We start from the raw sequence: 18,739 nt of genomic DNA, 5'->3' as shown, positions 1-18,739 counted from the left end.
GCGGGCCACCTTAGTCCAGAGTGCAGGCAGCTTTATACTCTCCCACACAGACATACAAAGGGTTAAATCCAGACACCCACCCCCTTCCTCCATCCCAATTCTGATCCTTGCTGACTCTGCTCCCCCTCCCTAGCACAGCTATTCTGGGACAATGGAGGCAGCAGATGGCCCGAGCCCTGTTCCCTCCACCGACCCCCAGGATCTGGGAACAACCCGCAAATCTGCTGCTGCTTCTAAAAGCAGGCCGGCCGGCAGCCTTCCACATACAGGGTGAAGAGGACAACAGCTGCGGAGCACATCCCTCCATCCCCCACCAGGGCTGCAGGGCCAGGGCCACCCCTACTCGGTTCACGTCCCACAAACCCAGCATTGGTTAGCCCAGAAAGAAAGGAGGCCTTGGAAGAGCCCAAGCAGCCCAGCTCTGCACTTGACCTGCTATGTGACCACAAGCACATGGCAGTCCCTCTCTGGGCCTCAAGCTCCTCCGTGGAAACCAGGGCTGAGGCACTGAACTGGCGTGCAGTGGTTCCAAAGACCCCAGACGGAGTTGCATCAGGGACAAGGTTCTTCAAGGGCTGGAGGGTGTGCTCCAAGGAGCCCCCAGCCCTGGCTGTCTGGCTCAAGGCCCCTCCATGCCTCAGGATCTCTCCTCTGTCTTCCCGCCTGCCCCCAGCCCAGAGCCCCATGGTGGCCCGATATCACCGGGAATGATGTGCGGGGAGAAGAGGCCTCGCATCCTTAAGCCTCCCCAACCTTTGCGCTGGCATTCCTGAAATTTCACTGTGATCGCTTTCGTTCACTCATGCAACCTCTTTGGGACCTGCAATCCTAAGGGTGCTCGCATTGATTTATCTCCTACCGTGGCTGTCAAACTGTCCCTTTGTCTGACACCAGAGGCTGACTCCCTCAGCTGAGTCTCCTCTCTGCCTCTCCCAATTCTCTGGCTACCCCCAACCCAGGCTCTGAGGGCAGAGAGAAGGAGCAGCCCCCGGCACACCAGCACCTCATGGCACACACGTGTCCTTCTGCGCAGACCTGTGTAGAGAGGGGACGTGCCGCACGCACACCCTCGCACGCGCATGCACACCCTCACACGCCCCGGCTGACCGTGACCCAAGCACACGCTAGTAACGGTCACCGCTCACTGTTCACTGAGCCCTTTCTTCCCCGTGCCCGGCTCTGTGCATTTCACGCAGATGTCAATCCATGAAGAAGGTATTCCTTTTCTTATTAAATGGGCAAACAGGCCAGAGAGACCAAGTGGGCTCCTCAAGGTCACACAGCCGGCAAGGGCAGAGCAGAGACATGTAGCTCAGGACCCAAACCAACACCACCATCCCCACTGTGACAGGCAGAGCAAAGACCCCGCCCCAGCCAGGAACACAGTGGCTGCAGATCTAACAGGAAACTAGACCAAGAGAGGTTTAAACAAATAAGGGTTTAATTTTCTTACAGAACCAGATGCCAAAAGGGACAAGCGTGCATGATTGTCATGGCCTTTCCTTCGTGATAACGAGGCAGCCACTCCAGATCTAGACATCGCACCCACATTCACAGCAGGAAGAGGGGATACGGGCCTGGTCTTCCCCAGAAGCCTCTCCAGAAGCCTCCCTATTGGCTTCGTTTAGTTCACACTAATAGACTGAGCAAGGGAGGCTGGGAAAATGACCAAAAAGATCATCACGACCAGCTGGGGTCCATCATGAGCCAGGATCTGAGTCTGGGCAGGCTGATTCTCCAGACAAAATGGGATCTGTTAGCAAGGGGTGGGAGCAAGGAGCTGGAGACTGGTCGGCAACACCCGTATCTGCCACAGACCCTGGATTCTGCCACTATTCCACCCGGGTCCCCTCCGTGGCTGGGAATCCAGCCGAGGGAGTCGGGAGTAGGCCGGCCCAGTGCTTGGCCCCAGGGGGAACGACAGAGACCAGAGCTGGGGGTGGAAGGCCAGACCCCACCAGGGGCCCAGGTAATTCTCTAGAGGGTTAGGACCCCTGAGCCCCAGCCCAGCTCAAGGGCCCCCCCTCCCCCATGCTTATTCAATCCAGCCACTCAAGACCCACAGAAGCCCAGTCCCTGGGGCCTCTCTGGCCTCACCTGGTGCACCTGTTCCCCGGGCTGTCCAATCCACTTCCCGGGGGCCTAGCATGCCTTCACTGCCAGCCACCATCCAACCCTGGGCTGGCCCACCGCTCAGAGGCCATGCCAGGGACTGTCCACCAAAGGGCACTTGCCACAGGTCCCCAGGGCTGCCTGGGGAGGCGAAGGATAACCAGAGGCCTCAGCCCAATCTTTGCCCAGCAGTTCAGGGTTCATCTGGCCACCAGCTGTGGGCACCAAGGAGTATCTGGGTAGAGGAGACAGTGGAGGGAACGAAACCTGTGGAGAGACCAGAAACCTGTGGGCAAGATGGTCACCCTGACCCCCACGCTCAGTCCACGGGCTCCTGGGTGGGTGGGGGTACACGTCTCAGAGATGGTTTGGAGAGGAACTTCTCCACCATGGCACTATTAAAATTTAGGGCCAGATAATTCTTTGTTGTGGGGCGGTCTGTGCATGGTAGGATGTTTTGCAGCACCCCTGGGCTCTACCCGCTAGAAGCCAGTAGAATCCCCCTGACTCATAACAATCAAAACTGTCTCCTTGGAGGGGTGCCTGGGTGTCTCGGTCGGTTGAGCGTCCGACTTCGGCTCAGGTCATGATCTCACGGTCTGTGGATTTGAGCCCCACATCAGGCTCTGCATTGACAGCTCAGAGCCTGGAACCTACTTCGGATTCCGTGTCTCCCTCTCTCTCTCTGCCCCTCCCCCGTTCTCTCTCTCTCTGTGTCTCTCTCAAAAATAAATAAACATTGAAAACAATTTTTTTTAATGTCTCCTTGGGGCGCCTGGGTGGCTCAGACGGTTAAGCGTCCGACTACAGCTCAGGTCATGCTCTCAAGACTCGTGAGTTCAAGCCCCGCATCAGGCTCCATGCTGACAGCTCAGAGCCTGGAGCCTGCTTCGGATTCCGTGTCTCCCTCTCTCTCTCTGCCCCTCCCCTGCTCATGCTTGCTCTCTCTCTCTCTCTCTCTCTCTCTCTCTCTCTCTCTCTCTCAAAAATAAATAAACATTAAAAAAATGTTTTTTGTAATGTCTCCAGACATTGCCAGATGTCCCTGGGGGGACGGCCCCTACAGAAAACCAACTGTTTAGAGAGACTTCAAGGGCCAGAGATGCCATGAGGAGACCCCAGCCGAGGCTAGACTATTCGATCACATGTACCTGAGTCCACAGTCAGCTCCAGCTCTTTCAGGCAGGAACCTTTGGATTCTAGAATCTTCAGGCTTAGAGAGAACTGAACATCCATTCTTAAACCTCTTGATAGTATAGCCACAGCACGTACACCCTCACTGATGAGGAGCCCACCCCCATTAGAAGGCAGCTCCCTTCATCTTAGAAATCTGAATTTTTTCCCTATGTTGAGCCAAACTCTGCCTCTTTGTAATGGCCAACTTGTTCGATGCAGCCCTGGCCCCAGGGCCCTTGAACGGTTGTGAGCCCTCTGCTCCACGCAGACCGCTCTGCACAAGTTCAGAGCCAGGCAGCCTGGTTCCCCCAAGGGTTCCATTTCAGGTCAATCCAAAGTCAAGACCGAGCCTACAAGGCCTTGGGGAATCCTCTGCCCCATCTCCAACCAACCACATTGGCAACTCTCTCCCCTTTCTTCTGCGTGTCAGCCACACCCGCTTCCTTGAGCAGGCCCGCCCTCCCAGCACATCGAGTCACAGGCTGTGCTCTGACAGGCCTAATGTTCCTGTGGCCTGTTTGAGAGCAGAACCGGAAGGTGCCTCGGGGGCATTTTAGCCCTCTTTCCAACCATCTACCCACTGAAGAGAACCACGGAAGGAAACAAAGAGCCTACAAAAGCTCAAATAAAAATTTCCCATCGGGGCCTGAAGTTCTTCCATTAGAGCATCTCCTCTGCTCAGCGAAGACATTTCAGTCTTCCAGGGGCTCCTGAAGAATCCCAGAGGATCAGGACGGGGAGAGCCCTTCAGATCCACAACACGCTGCCTCCCTGTGTTACAAATGGGGAGACCGAGGCCCAGAGAAAGCAAGGTATTTGCCCAAGGTCACACAGCAACCCTGGGGCAGAGCAGGGACTGAAATGCATCCCCTCGGCTCCCGGTTCTCTGCTCTCAGCCGCCAGGGTCCTCCTTCCCTTCGGGCTCTCCCATCTTTGGACGCCTGGATTCAGCTCCCTGTCTTCCAATCCTACACTTTGGGCCCCCGGACTCACCTGGAAGGGTCCTCCTCAGGGGAGAAGGGGCCTTCTAGCTTAATGACATTGAGCTTCCCCTCAAAGACGCCATAGCTGAGGGTGACCTGGGCAGAGAAAAGCGGAGCCGGAAGTGCAGGTTGGCCAGGTGTCCCTCAGGGGACCCCACAAGGGGGCAGTGTTTGCGCAGAAGCAGGGAAAGCACATAAGACATCATGAGGGGCACGCAGAGCCTGCCTCTGTACCTGAAATCCCACCCTTAGCCCTGAGAGCTTCGCTGAGGAGCCCACCCCACTCCACAAGGCTCTTCAAGCTTGTAGGGCACGGCCATGCCCGGACTCCATTTGGGTGCCCAACAGTCCACCCTACCTGTGAGGCTGGAATGAGTCCCTTGCCTACAGACTAGGAAACTGAGTCGCGAAAAGGGAAGTGAGTTCCAGTAAATTCCATGCGTGGACAGAGGTTTCCTGAGACTCACGGCGGGGCCATGGCCCTCCCTCTCCTCCAGGAGCTTCAGGTCACTCTACTCGCAGTGAGGACATGAGATGATGCCCCTTGTCGAGGGACAGCAGAGCGCAGCGGTTAAAGACTGTAGGCTTAGGGGCCATCCAGGCAGGGCTCAAATCCCCTTCATGCCCCGTGCCATGGTTAGTTCAGCTCTCTGGCCTCAGTTTCCCTACCTACAGAATGGGAATGTCAGTACCGGCCTCGTGTGAACGTTGTAAGGAACCAGAGAGTTACAGCAGATAAAGCCACCGGCCCGGTGCCTGGCACAGTGAGTATTCTGGAAATCCCAACCGTTAGGGTACCTGGTTTCGGTTGTCCCAAATCTGTCCCCCTTTTCCTGGCTTCAGGCCCTGCAGTCCCATTGGGACCAACCCTGCCGGCAGAATTAACACTAACTCTTGGCCCTGGTAGGAGACAGGTGTGACCCAAGCAGGCCTTCCAACTGATGAACACCAGCCCCGGGACTGGGCGGAAGGGGGAGCTCTCCTCTGGTGGGTGCGGTGGAACCCTGGGGCTGCCACCCCGCCAGCATGAGAGGCGAGCCTGCCTGAGGGTGAGCCCAGTGTCGGGAAGACAGGTGACAGCGGGCACAGCGTGAGCAGGCAGACTCAGCCCCGCCTGGCAAGCCAGCCCGCGGCTTCTCGGGGACGCGAGCCCATAAGCGTACTCGTTTGTTTGACCAGCCTGGGTTGCGTTTCTGTCCTCTGCCACCAAAGGACTCTGACTCGAGCTGTTGGGCGGAGGACCCCAGGGGCTTTCCCAGCCACGTCTGGGTGAGAAAGAAAGCAGGGGGCTGCGGGCAGGCAACCTCTGATGAAGGGGGAACGACCAACAGGCAACGTGGCAAAGGGCAGGCCTGGCCCCTTCGGAGGGATGCGGAAGGATGGAAGTTTGAAGAAGGGGCAGAGGGACAAGGGGGAGCGGGCAGCGAGGGGAGCGGTCTGAAGCTGAAGGCAAGCTTCTTCTGCTCCGTGCAGGTCCTTCCAGCTGGCATTCAAGGACCAGATCAAAGAACTTGAGCATCACAAACGTTAACCCTTGAGGGTTGGAGGTGGACAGGGCTGAGTCGCTGTGTGCCCTTCTGAGGGTCCTTTGCCGCCGTGGGCCTCGGTTTCCCCATCAGTAGGGGACAGCCCCACCCGCACCCTTCCCCCACTGCCCCGAGGCCGGCTCACCTGCTCTGGGAGCTGGGCGGCCCCCAGCAGCTGCAGGGTCTCCAGGTGGGAGTGGAAGAGGGGGCTGGGCTGCAGGTGGCCCCCCAGCTTGCACTCGACAATGTAGCCCACGGTGCAGTCGTCGGGCAACCGGATGAGCGCGGCTGTTTCCACGAAGCGGGAGCCACTGAGAGACAGAGCCGTGCTGTGGCCACCGGCCCAGGCCCTCGGCACCTAGAGCTCTCCCTGCCTCCCAGAAGGCCCTCCCTCATCTGCCTCCTGTGCACTGGGTGACCTTGGGCAAGCCACCAACCTGGGGAGCCTCAGTGTCCTCTTCTGTGAAATGGGCGTGATAACGGCCCTGCCCTCACTGGGCCATTGTGTAGATTAAGAGGAAGAGTAAGAAGAAGCCCCTTCTAAATGTGTCCCTTCTTTTCTTTATATTCATTCACTCATTCATTCATTCTTTGTTGAGCTTAAGGATCTGGCTGGTGCCAGGTGCCATGCTAGGGCTGCGGATACAGAGATGAGAAAGAAATGCTTGCTGCCCTCTTCTGAAGGGAGACGGGGGGACAGGTCATTCCAGACTAAGACTGGCACTAAGAGGGAAGCATGAGGCCTGGGAGACACCGGGAGGGTAAGGTGGGCTTCCCAGAGGAGGTGGCAGTCTTTTGCTCTGCTTTTTATGTCACTCTGACAGTGGCAGTCTTTAAACGGAGTCGCACAGGGTATTCTGGAGTCAGCCAGATGTCGAGGAGGGGAGGAGCAGTGTCCCAGGTTAAGGGCACCACCTGACTGCATACCCCGCGAGCTCCCCCGGGGGCCAGCCTGCCCCACTGCACAGGGTCCAGCCTTCCCTCCCCATCCCAGCCCGTGCCCGAGGGTTGCACCTGCCCGGAGGGGGTACCTTTCCCAATTCACACAAATACCCCGTAAAGGTGGGCAGAAGCCCAGATGGGGGCACCAGGCACAGGGATGACCCCTGGTCACGAGTACATATCTGCCATCGGCATGCCCGAGGACAGCATTACCACCTCTAACCGGGACCTGAGTTCCCCCCCCCCCCCCCCCCCCGCCCCGCCGCACTTGGAGGACCGCTCTGACCCCGCCCATCCAGATCAGAGCAGGCCAGGGTTGTGCAGACCTTGGAGCCAGAGCCAGCAGCTGAGTGACCTTGGACTAGTCACTTATTCGGCCTCTCACAGCCTCAGTCTCCTCAGCTGTGGAAAGGAGGCTAACACACCTTCCTCCCAGGGGCTGTGATTACTCTTGGGGAAGCACAGGCCTGGCTCAGAGCCTCTCTCAGCAGCCTCTCCAAGCAGACCTCGAGAGGCCAGGCCTTTGCCACGTACTCATCAAAAACCCACTCTGGGGGCCTCTAGGGCTATCCCAGTCCAAACACCACCTCTTCCAGGAAGCCCTCCTCCCGTCTCCAGGCAGAAGGCCCTACATCTTCCTTCCTCTGAATGCCCCTAAACTTGGCCTTCACCCCCCCCCCCCACCCCTGTGACGTTTACCAGGAAGAAGAGGGCTGCACATGGGACTTAATACTTGCCTGGCTCAGACCAGGTGCTGACCCAAACATTTCCCCATTTAGCCCCCACAACAGCCCTTAGCTATTAAATTATTAGGTTTTACAGAGGGGGGCATGGAGGCTCCCAGAGATGACACAACTCGCCTGTGAGTGGCACAGTGCCCTAGGCAGTGTATCCCTGAGGGCAGGAAGGCAGGTGGCTTGCTCACCACTAACTGTGTAACTCTGTGACACAGCATGAATGCCAGACAGTTCCTCAGGCGCTCACTCCCGAGCCCTTCCTGCTGCAAAGGCCGCCCGCACCAGGCCCTCCCCGCCTCCCCCTGCCCCCTCCCCCCGCCCCACCTTGGGGCTTTGCTTACCTGGCCCACGGGGCCATCTTCAAAGCCAGTTTGCGGTTGATGCAAAAGCCAGCGCCCCCAGTGGCAAACCAGAACTGTACCAGCCTCTGGGGGGAGAGGTAGGGGAGGGCCAAGGTTCAGGGTGAGCCTGGGGGGTGGGGGCAACGGCCAGACCACCCCTCACCCCCAACCAGCATGGCTCCAGGCTTGGGAGCGATAGTCCCGACACGACACCACGATCACCGGCCAGGGCCAATGGCCTCGCCACTTACAGCTCCTGGGAGGGAGAAAGCTTTTCTGCACGAGGAGAGAAGGGGGCCTCCCGTGGAGGAAAGAGAGAAGGACAGACGGGCCCGCGAGCCCCCGGGACCAGCAAACCCCTTGACATCGCAATCTCAGGAATCATGAGTGTACCTTTGGGGTGTAAACCACTCTCTGCCCCCACCTCCTCTGTGAGGATTTGTGAAGCCAGAACTCCTGAGCTTCTCTAAGGCTTTCGGCAAGCACCGTACCCTCTCGGCTACACCCGCTCGTGACTAACAACTTCCCTGAGGTTACCCTCTCCCGAGTACACAGTTGGTGCTTAATTGATGCATGCGGCATTGGGTGGGGGTTATCCCTCTTGATGCAGCAGTGAGAACCCTGGGCAGGAAGTCGGGAAGCCTGAGTCTGGGGCCTCGGCCTCCTGCACCGCACAGCCGTGTAACCTTGAGAAAGTCACCGCTCCCCTCTGGATCGCAGATTTGTCACCTGTGAGTGCATCTGCCCCGGTTGTGAAACCCAAGGGTTCTCCTGGCCCTGTGCCCTCCTCCTGACCACCTCAATGAGCTACTTCTGGAAATGCCGCCCTCTTAGATAAAGCAGGGTAAACAGGTTCTTAAGGACCTGGCACACAGTAGGTGTCCAATTGATGCTTGTTTGGTGAACTGTGGGCTCAGGGCTTCTGCTCCCAGATAATTCAAGTAACAACAGAAGGTCACTGTATACGTGCCTTAACCCTGCGCACGGATATATGGGGTCCTGTGCTGCAGATGAGCCGACGAGGTACAGAGAAGTGAGGTGCAGAGAACCGAGGTCCCCGAGCTGGGACTGAGCCCAAGCCGGAGCTCTTGCCCGATTCTGCTGTCCTCCCCCCCACAACCCAGAGGGTACCCCAGAATCCGAACAGGCTGGGACACTTTGGGGCGGAGTCTAGGGAATCCCGCCTAGGAGTCTGTGCGAGAAGAATATTCGTGCACGTCCTGGAGTCGGGGCCTGGGCGGGCCCAGCAGTAGTGAACCTGCTCGGGAAGCACGAGGCTCAGAGAGGAAGGCCGAGCTGGTCGCTAACACTCACTAGTGTCATCACATGTCGGGTCCCATCCCAAGCACTTGGATAGGTGACCTCGCTAAATTGTTTCTTATCTTGCTCACAACCGCCCTGTCAGGTGGGGACGCTGATCGCCCATTTCACCGGTGAGGAAACTGAGGCACAGAAAGGCGGGACGACTTCAGCGAAGGTCACGAAACCAGGAGGCGGCACAGGTGGCCCGTGAACCCAGGGAGTCGGACTCCAGAGCAGAGTTCTCAACCCCTCCATCCAAGCGTGAGGTGGTGCGGGGGCCTCCTGGGGCACCCGGGGCCAACTCTCTCTCACACACACACACACACACACACACACACACCCCTAGGGCCCGGGAGGATTTAATTAGGGCTCAGAGGCCCCATTAGCCGCTGATAATTAAGGTTTTGTGTTTCCTCCTCTTGGTTTCCCTGATGAAGCAGATGGTGAGCCGGGGAGGCAGAGAGCCCTACAGCCTGGGGCTCCTGCTCCACACGCTGCCTCCAGGGAGGGGGACCCCCTGACTAGCCTTTTCCCTGGGGCCAAGGGAGCCCCCTAGGGGCCTGGCGGGGCCTGGGGACCCGGAGAGAACCATGCTACGCACGGCTACTAAAAAAATGCGTCCCGGGGCGCCTGGGTGGCGCCGTCGGTTAAGCGTCTGACTTCAGCCAGGTCACGATCTCGCGGTCCGTGAGTTCGAGCCCCGCGTCGGGCTCTGGGCTGATGGCTCGGAGCCTGGAGCCTGTTTCCTATTCTGTGTCTCCCTCTCTCTCTGCCCCTCCCCCGTTCATGCTATGTCTCTCTCTGTCCCAAAAATAAATTAAAAAATAAAAATTAAAAAAAAAATTAAAAAAAATAAATAAATAAAAAATAAAAAAATGCGTCCCTATTTATCTGAAAGTCAAATGTAACTTTCATCCTGGTTCGGGGCTTGGTTTTTTCCCCAAATCTGACAGTCCTCGTTAGTGCCCATCTAGGTCTGGAGCTGAAGCTGGGGACCCCGTTGGGCCAGGTGTCACCTCTTTAGTCTGTGGACAGGAGGGGTGCGCAGGGGAGGGGCTCAGGGGCTGCGGGCAGCGCAATCGGCCAGCTGGCCCAGCGGCGCTGGGCACTTGAACAGCTGGTACAATACATGACGATACCAGGGGCTCCGAGCCCTGCCCCTGCCTGCCCTTGCCCATCCCCCCGCCCCCGGCCTGGCCGCAGCCCACACCCGTGGCCTCCGCTGCACAAGGAGGAAGGGAGGGACCCACCGTGCGGTTGTGCGGCCTGGGCTCCGAAGCGCGGATAGGCCGGTTCAGGCTGGGCCGGCCTAGGTAGACGTCGCGGGTCTGTGGGAAGGTTTTTAGCAGCTTCAGCAGTGCCCTTGGGTTCACATAGTTGTCGTCATCCACGTGGCAGAACCACCTGTGGGGATCCGAGGGGGGGATGCTAAGCTTGGAGGAGGGTTCCCAAGGGCTGCTGGCCAACCAGGCTCCCCTTGAGCGCCCCCCCCCCATAAGTCAACAAAATCAGAGAGAGTAGCTGACATTTAAGGCACACGGTCTGAGCCAGACAGCATCTCGTGTGAGCTCCCGAGAAAAGTGTGCCCGCTTAACGCGTGGGGACCAAGACTCAGCAAGGTTAAGACACTTGCCCAAGATCCCACAGCCGGTAAATGGCACGACTTGAACCCAGACAGTCTGCCCAGAGACAGACCCCAGGAGGCCCTACGTGATGAAATTCACAAGACCCAGCCAAACTTCACTTTCTTGACACAAAACCCTATTCAGGAACCAGCCTGAGGCACAGGCCACACCTGTCCCCAGAGACCCAGGCACACTCACCTCAGCCCACTGGCCAAGAAGGTGTCGAACTCGGCAGCCATCTTGCAGGACAGGGCGGGGTGGCTGTGCTCAGCGGAGCAGTTGGTGACCACGAGGTGGGACCCTGGAGAAGTGGGGACGAGTCAGAGGACCCTGCCCAGGTCCTTCCCACAGCCCCGCACCCTGTGAGAATACAGAGCAAGACCTCAGACAGCCTGGAGCATTCTCATTCTACACACGGGGAAACTGAGGCCCAGGAGAGGTGACCCTCCCCAAACCCATACCCGTCTCCAACAAAGAAGCCTGCCCCTCATCCTGGGCAAAGGGGGATCCCCACATGCTAAGGGTGGGCAGCCCTGTTTCCTGAGGGCCCCGGGCCAGGGGACAGCCACCCCACCTTTCCCTGGTAACAGCTGAGGGGCCCCCACCCCACCCAGAATTACCCAGTCTCTCCTGGAGGCCTTCATCTGGGCTGTCGGTGAAGACAAAGGTCTAAGAAGGAGAAAGGGGAGTCAGGACTAGAGTCAGCCAAGGGCAGGCCCCGGGGGTCGCTCACAGCCAAGCCCCTGCTAAAACACCTGTCCAGACCTCTGTCCTCCATCAGTGACAGACACACCCCCTCCCACCATCACACGTGCCTTTAAGACAACATGACTTTCTCGGCTACGCACCCCCCCAACACACACAACCCAGCTGTCAAAGCCACACGACTTCATGGTGCACACCAGCACCCACGGGGACCCTACCGGAGCCACACCGTCTTCTATCTCACACATGCACACACTGCAGTCCCACGTGGCCCCTCCCTAACCACACTTGCACAACCCTAGACGCTTTGACAGGAGACAGACTCTGTGCAGACCCACGCACGGGGACACCGCACTGCTTGGGGAGACAGTCACGGCTTTCAGAGCCACGGAAGCTCTCTGGGCGGCCACAGGGCCCTTGCGCAGCTCAGAAATTTTACATCGTGATCCAGTCCAGCTCTCTCCCAGACTGGAGAGGCGCCCCACCAGCAGCTTGCACGCTCCTGGTCCCTGAGGACCTCACTTAACCTCAAGACAGGTGTTGTGATCTGTCTCCCTCGCAGATGGCGAAACTGAGGCTAAGTGACAGACTAAGGTCGGACAGTTGGCGACTGCTGAGCTGGGATTCGAGCCCACAGGCCTTGGACCTCTCCTCCCCACCTCCCAGGCAGGTAGAAGCCACTCAACCCCCAAAGAAACTGAACACAAACCGAATGAGCTGCAGAGACAAACCCTCCACGGGCAGCCGATGGCAAGACAGAGACCGGCGGCCGGGGACTGGTCTGACCCCCATTCCACACCGAGCAGAGCACGAGCGCCTCTCCCTGCTCCAGCAGGTCCCCTCACCCGCCCAGCACAGCGAGGGCCTCCTCTGACGCTTAGGTGGCCCTGCCCAGGGTCCTGACAACTTTGAACTCTTTCCAAGTGAGGACCAAGGAGAAAGCATCTCACCCGTTTAAAGGGCCTCGACACCCCCATCTGTCACTCTGGCCACGCTAGCCCTGCCCTCCCTCCAGACTTAGGGCCTCTGACCGCAACGCCCCTCCCCGCTCAGCCACAAACACCTCCCTGCTTTCCAGGAACCAGCCCTTCAGATCAGATCAGCGCCTGCTTTGAGCCTCAGTTTACCCAGCCGGAAAATGGGGAGTAGTGGTAGCTGTGAGGGCAAAGTGAAATAGCGTGAGAAAGAACGAGAAAGAGTTGGCAATGAAGTCAGGCTCAGCTTCTTATCTCAGGGGGGAACTGAGGCACAGGAGGCCAGAAGCCAGGGTTGGGCACAGGAAGGGGCAGGGGGGAACCAGTCCTATCTCCCCAGGACCCGTGGCCCTTGTTCTGAGCCACTATTATCTTTCAATGGATTATTGCAAGACCGTCAGATCTCTTTTCCTGTCAGGACCAAAACCAGATAATACCCCCTACCCACCACCCTACCTAGTACCTTCTGTGGCTCCCTACTGCCCCTGGGATAAAGGCCAGCGTCCTAAGTGCGGCCATGAGGGGCCACCCAGTCCCTGTGCCTGATGCAGCCTATCTCATCACTTCCTGCCCCACCTCTTCTCTTAAATTCAAAGGCCTTTCAGTTCCCCAAATGTGCCACATACACGCACACCCTTCTGAGCCTTTGCATATACTGTGCCCTCTTCTTGCCCGACACCCCTCCCATGTGCCCCTCAGCCTCCTGTCCCTCCTTATGGTAACAGCAGCCCCTCGGTTATGGAAATCTACCCTTTGGACTCTCCCACCAGACAGTGACACCCTGAAGGGCACAGGCCTGGTCTGATTTACGCCCCCCTGTCCCGGCACTGGCTTACCTCCGGGAGGCCTGGGTGGCATCCACCTTCTGAGCCCTTCTCCCTCGGGTCTGTCCCCCACCTTTTCAGATTTAGCTGACACTGTAGGTCCCTGGATATCCCTGCAGAAAGTGTCGGTGCTGGTCCCCTTCTCTATCCCATCCGCTGCCTTGGGGATGCTATCGAGCCTCTTGGCTTTAAACACCATCAAGAAACCATGAAATCCCACCTCATCCAAGACCTCTCGGGGGGGGGGGGGGCCTAGCAGGTGCCTCACACTCAGTGCCGGAGCCCCCCCCACCCACCCACCTGTGTTCCTCTGGGCCCTCCCCATCTGGCTGGGACCCAGCACCTTGGGGTCACCATGCCTCCTCTCTTTCCTTCACACCCCACATCCAGTGGTGTCAGCAAATTCTGCTCACCCAACCTACAAATTACCCAGGATGCGACCTCTCCTCACCAGCCTCCACGGCCACGCAGCGGCCCAGCCCACTCCTGCCTGCTTGGCTGCAGTCACCTTTCCCCTGGTCTCCCTGCTTGGTCCTGCCCCCACCAGGAGCCTGTTTTCCACACAGCCCCCAGAGAGCCAGTAAAATAAATCAGGCTTTTCTTGCCCTGCTCCTTGGCAAACTTTCCACCAGATAGTGGAACTCTCTCGAGTTGGGAGCATGGGCCAAATGGGTCAGGGATGTTTGCCGATGGATGAATAAGCCGGAATCGGTGGGGGGAGGGGGAAGGAGAGGGTCCCGCAGCAGGGCCGGGGGGCTGGGCGGGGCGCATGAGGCCCGTGTTCCCGTCCCTGGGAACCCGGAGATTGGCACAGAGCAGTGGGCAGAGTTTCCTCTGGGCCAAGGGTTGCATTTAATTTGTTTAAGGAGGAGACTCTGACAATGGTTAAAACCTCACAGGAAAACAAAAGGACAGTCAGCCTGCTGGGGTCAGGGGAGGGGGCGGCTGGGGGCCATCTGCTGCAGGGGAGGGGAGATGTGGGGCCCACAGTGCTCCCCCCACCCCCACCCACCGCCCTCAAGGGGACTGTGGGGAAGGGAAAGGCTCCCCATGGATCACAAAAAAGGGCCTCCCCCAGCCCACCCCCTCTCCCTGGGACAAAGGCCGCACGCGAGCTGCCACAAAGGCCCACCTGCCACCCGGCCGCCCTTAACCAGCTGGGGCGGGCGCCCAGCCCTGGAGAGTTAACCAGCTCAGGCCTGCTCCTGCTGGCAGAGCTGAGAGAGGCTCCGAGACCCTCCTGTCCTGTGCAGACGGGGAAACTGAGGCCTGAGAGGGAGAGAGCCTTGGCCAAGATCACAGAGACAGATAAGCCAAAGGGCTCAAAGGGTGGAGACGAAGAGGACCCAGAGGCAGTGGGATGGCAGGGTGTCCCCCGGTCTCCCTTCCTCTTCCTCAATTTGAGCATCCTGCCTTTTTTCAACTCTGCCTCAAAGGACGAGGTTTCTAGCCTCTGCCCCTCGTGCTGGGGGCGGAAGGTGAGTGTGCAACTGAGTGAACTCATCTCCTACCTCTGTTTAACTGTGCTCAGTTTCCTGGCCTATAAAACAGGACCCTCAGTGCCTGCCCCTCGGGGGCTGTTGTGAGGGTTAAACGGAGTGAGGCACGTGCGGCCCCTTGGCTGCCGAGCTACCCGGCAGGTACTCCCTCTGGCTGCCTAGTTGGCATCTGGGATTGAGCTCGAGGCAGGGAGTGGGCAGCTGCTTCCTCTCTTTGCAGACCTGGTCCTGCCAGGGCCAGCCACCCAGGCTGGGCACCCAAGGACCCTCTCCTGGGGCCCAGTGACCAGGCAGCTCTGAGATCCCGGGTCTCAACAGAGAAGGAAGGGTCCCAACCGGGAGGTGGGACCAGGGCTCTGCGCCCCCAGGCCTTCAGGGTGCTGCAGACAAGCACTTCCTCCCTCTGGCCTCAGTTTCCTCATCCGGGGCAAGGGCACCACCATGGCGATCAAGACAAGGCAGGAAAGGGCCTCAGACCACGTGAGGCACGCTCCCGGGTACACACAGACACAGCACCATAAACAGGAAGGTCTGCGGGGAGGGCCAGGCTCAGCGGCTTCCGCAGGAGGAACCAGACTCTCCCCAAGAGGAGAAGCTGTGTGTGGGGGCGCCCCAGGGAAGAACCTGGGTGCTGGGGTCCCAGTGGAGAAAGGTTTAAATAGGGTGCCAGGACATCACGGCCAGGAAGTCAGGGGTGGGGGTGCCCTCTCCCCAGAAGGCCCTGGGCTCTTGCAGACATCACCTTCCCAGCTCTTCAGTGTCCCGGGAGCCCCCAACCCCCTCCCAAGGCTCAGTCACTTCCTCCCACTGAGCCAGCCGCCCGCCGTAGGGACAGTGTGTGTGTGTGTGTGTGTGTGTGTGTGTGTGTGTGTGTGTGTAAATGTGCCCCTCCACCTCTCCCAGAGATGGTTCCCCAACAACCCCAAATCACTGACCTTGCTTGGGGAGGGCACCAGGTCTGGGGAGGGCAAGAGCCAGAAGGGACTCAGCTTGTGCCCGGAAAGACATAAGCCACATGCCCCCGCCACACACACACACACACACACACACACACACACACACACACACGATCCCACAGCTGGCCCCCGCTCTGACCTCTCCCCAACGGCAGCCTCAACCACCACCCCCACAGCACACCTCCCTCCCTCCCTCCCTCCCTCCCTCCCTCAGAAACTGCCCCACAGGAAAGGAGCACAGGAGATGAGGGCCCGCTGCCCTGGACACACCCTGGGCAGCAGAGGCAAGGGGACAGGGGTCGTCGTCAATTCTGAAAGGATGCCCCCCGCCCCTCTCCCTCCCAAACAGGCCCCACCTAGACCTTCCCGTGTCCTCGGCAGCTCAGCCCCTGTCCTCCACTCTCCCAGCCAGGGCGGTAGGACAGCACCCGGGGCCTGGACTGGGTGCAGCCTGGCCTGGGCACATGTCAGAGTCAGGACTCTCAGAGGCCTCTACCCCAGCCGCCCAACACCCCACCCCCACCCCGCCCCCCGCATTGTCCCCATCGCGGGGCTTGGGCCAAGGTGGGCAGGAGCAAAGCCTGTGCTAGAACAGCCAGGGAACAGAGGGACACCCCCCACCCTGCCCCAGGAGGGACTGAGGAGTGGGCATGAGGACCACCTGGCTCCAGAGCCAGTGAGGGGCACAGGCAGGGGCCGCAGGAGCCCTTGATCCTGGGAGGAAGGAGGAGCCGGGAGTGGAGTCCAGACAGGGCAGGTGGGCAGGCAGCTTCTCCCTGGAGGCTGCCGGGGACCCCAGCCCAATGGAAAGGCTTCCACGAGTCCCTCAGGTCAGGGGCCACTCTGGGGGCCTACAGTTGCCCACTTGTCACCTGTTCCCTGGTCCTGGAGACCCACGTGTCCAGCAGCAGCTCCAGGCGCGAGTGGTGGAAGGCTCGGGTCGTCTTGACCGTGATGAAGACATCGCGCAACTGCAGCTCGGGGGACAGAGGGCTTGGCGGGCCCAGCGCGGCGGCCTCCCGCGCGCCGTCGGGGGACAGGCTCGAGTGGTACCGCAGGGAGAGGAGCCCCGTGCACAGAAGGGTGAGGAGGGCTCCCGCCAGGCCCCGGAGGAGGCGGCACTGCATTGGCCCCGGGACCCCAGACGGCTCAGCCCCCAAATCCCAACCGGACAGCGAGGGGAGGCTGGTTAGGCTGGGGCGCCGGCAAAGGCCAAAGTCTGGTGGGCCCCAGGGGCAGGCGAGGAGGGCCGAGGTGGGGGCTGGTGCTCTGGGCCGGGACGCGGAGCCATGGCAGCGCCGCCGCCGCGGCCACTCCACCTGCTCCCGCCGCGCTCCCGCCCCGGCGCTCGGGCCTGGCCCCGCCCCTGCCTCCAGCGCAGCCCGAGGGGCGGGGCCGGCCCTGGGGAGTCCCCGAGGCGGCTGGAAACGACACAGGCACCGCGGAAGGGACAGCCCCCGGCCCGGCCAGCTGCTCTAGTGGGGGTGGGGGCGACAACAAACCCTCCACGCCCCGTGGAAGGGAGAGGCCGCCCCAGCCTCCCCACTCCCCGGAGACCGTCGGCTGAGCCCCTTCAACACCCGTTATTTTCGGGGCTCCCGCTCGCCAGCCTCCCGGCGGCGTGTCCTCTTGCTGTATGCACCTCCTCCTGCGTGCTCTCCCCCATCCTCCCCGTCGTCACCCAGGTTCCTCTGGCCAAGCTTCATGCCGTTTGGACGTCAAGGCCCGGCTCAAGGAAGGGTCCCCTCCGCCACAAAGCCTTCCCTGCTGCCCCCTTCCCCGTCTCCGGGGCACCTACGGTAGGTGGCTCAGTTCCTTTGCTCCTCACGCCGCCGGCGCTAGGATAGTTATTCCCAGTTGATCGCTGAGCACAAAAGGCGTGGAAGGATCTAGCAGCTCAGCCACAGAGCCAGTGGAACCCAGGTCTCTGGGCCTCGTCTGGGCCACAGGAGGCCTCGAAGCGTATCTCTCCTGCTGTAGTCTGCCGCACCCCATCTCACTCAGCAGTCTGTATTGCCGCCCTTCTCCCAGCCAGCTGTGGACAGAGGGCCTTCTTCAGCCACCTTTTCCATCATGCTGGACACAAGGCCACTCACGTCTCATCCTTCCTCTGACGGAGTCCCCATCTCCTTCAGAACACAAGCCAAAGATCATACGGCAGCCTGCAGGCCCCAACCCCACCTCCTACTACTCTCTCCTTGTTCCCTCCGCTCCAGACCCACTGGGCTTCTGGCCAGTCCAGGTGCACACCTACCTCAGGACCTTTACATGTGCTGTTCCTGCCTGGACCTTTCCCTAGAGGTCTGCATGTCTCACTCCCTCACCTCCTTCATTTCTTGACACAAATGTCATGTTCTCTATGAGGCATTCCCAGGCCACTTTTTAAAAACTGCGACGTCAGGGCACCTGAGTGGCTCAGTCACTTAAGTGTCCCTTGATTTCAGATCATGACCTCATGATCTCACGGTTCGTGAGTTCAAGCCCTGCGTCGGGCTCTGTGCTGAGAGTGTGGAGCCTGCTTGGGATTCTCTCTCCCTCTTTCTCTCTCTGCCCCTCCTCTGCTTGCACACATATGTGTTTTCTCTCTCAAAATAATAAACATTTTTTTAAAAATTGCAATGTTTGAGGGGGCACCTGGGTGGCTCAGTCGGTTAAGCGTCCAACTTCAGCTTGGGTCATGATCTCACGGCTTGTGAGTTCAAGCCCCACGTCAGGCTCTGTGCTGACAGCTCAGAGCCTGGAGCCTGCTTCAGATTCTGTGTCTCCCTTTCTCTCTGGCCCCCTCCTAGTCGTGCTCTTTCTCTCTCAAAAATAAATAAACATTAAAAAATATTGCAGTGTTTGGGGCACCTGGGTGGCTCAGTCAGTTAAGTGTCCACCTTCGGCTTAGGTCATGGTTTCACGGTTCATGGGTTCAAGCCCCGTGTGGGGCTCTGTGCTGACAGCTCAGAGCCTGGAGCCTGCTTTGGAATCTGTGTCTGCCTCTCTCTCTGCCCCTCCCCTGCTCACACTCTCTCAAAAAAAAATGAATGTTAAA

The 18,739-nt window shown here is 59.5% G+C and overlaps 1 protein-coding gene across 2 annotated transcripts; it reads right to left on the bottom strand.

Annotated features, from left to right (window-relative positions):
• Positions 1-1,419: 1,419 nt before the first annotated feature.
• On the bottom strand, positions 1,420-17,056 carry MFNG (MFNG O-fucosylpeptide 3-beta-N-acetylglucosaminyltransferase). Of its 2 annotated transcripts, XM_058741365.1 has the most exons (8): positions 16,575-17,055; positions 11,365-11,413; positions 10,943-11,045; positions 10,370-10,523; positions 7,818-7,903; positions 5,943-6,108; positions 4,282-4,367; positions 1,420-2,379 (listed from the first exon to the last, which is right to left on the bottom strand). In XM_058741365.1, the coding sequence occupies exons 1-8, from the start codon at positions 16,827-16,829 to the stop codon at positions 2,313-2,315; spliced, it is 966 nt and encodes a 321-aa protein (XP_058597348.1). In that variant the 5' UTR covers positions 16,830-17,055; the 3' UTR covers positions 1,420-2,312. The 2 variants fall into 2 exon arrangements, with proteins under 2 accessions (XP_058597348.1, XP_058597347.1); XM_058741364.1 differs by lacking the exon at positions 4,282-4,367 and having other exon boundaries at positions 16,575-17,056.
• Positions 17,057-18,739: the final 1,683 nt, after the last annotated feature.

The sequence above is a fragment of the Neofelis nebulosa genome, chromosome 8 (assembly GCF_028018385.1).
Source record: "Neofelis nebulosa isolate mNeoNeb1 chromosome 8, mNeoNeb1.pri, whole genome shotgun sequence".
Lineage (NCBI taxonomy): Eukaryota > Metazoa > Chordata > Mammalia > Carnivora > Felidae > Neofelis > Neofelis nebulosa.
Note: the sequence above shows the minus strand (reverse complement) of the source record. Positions and strands in the feature narration are given on the sequence as shown.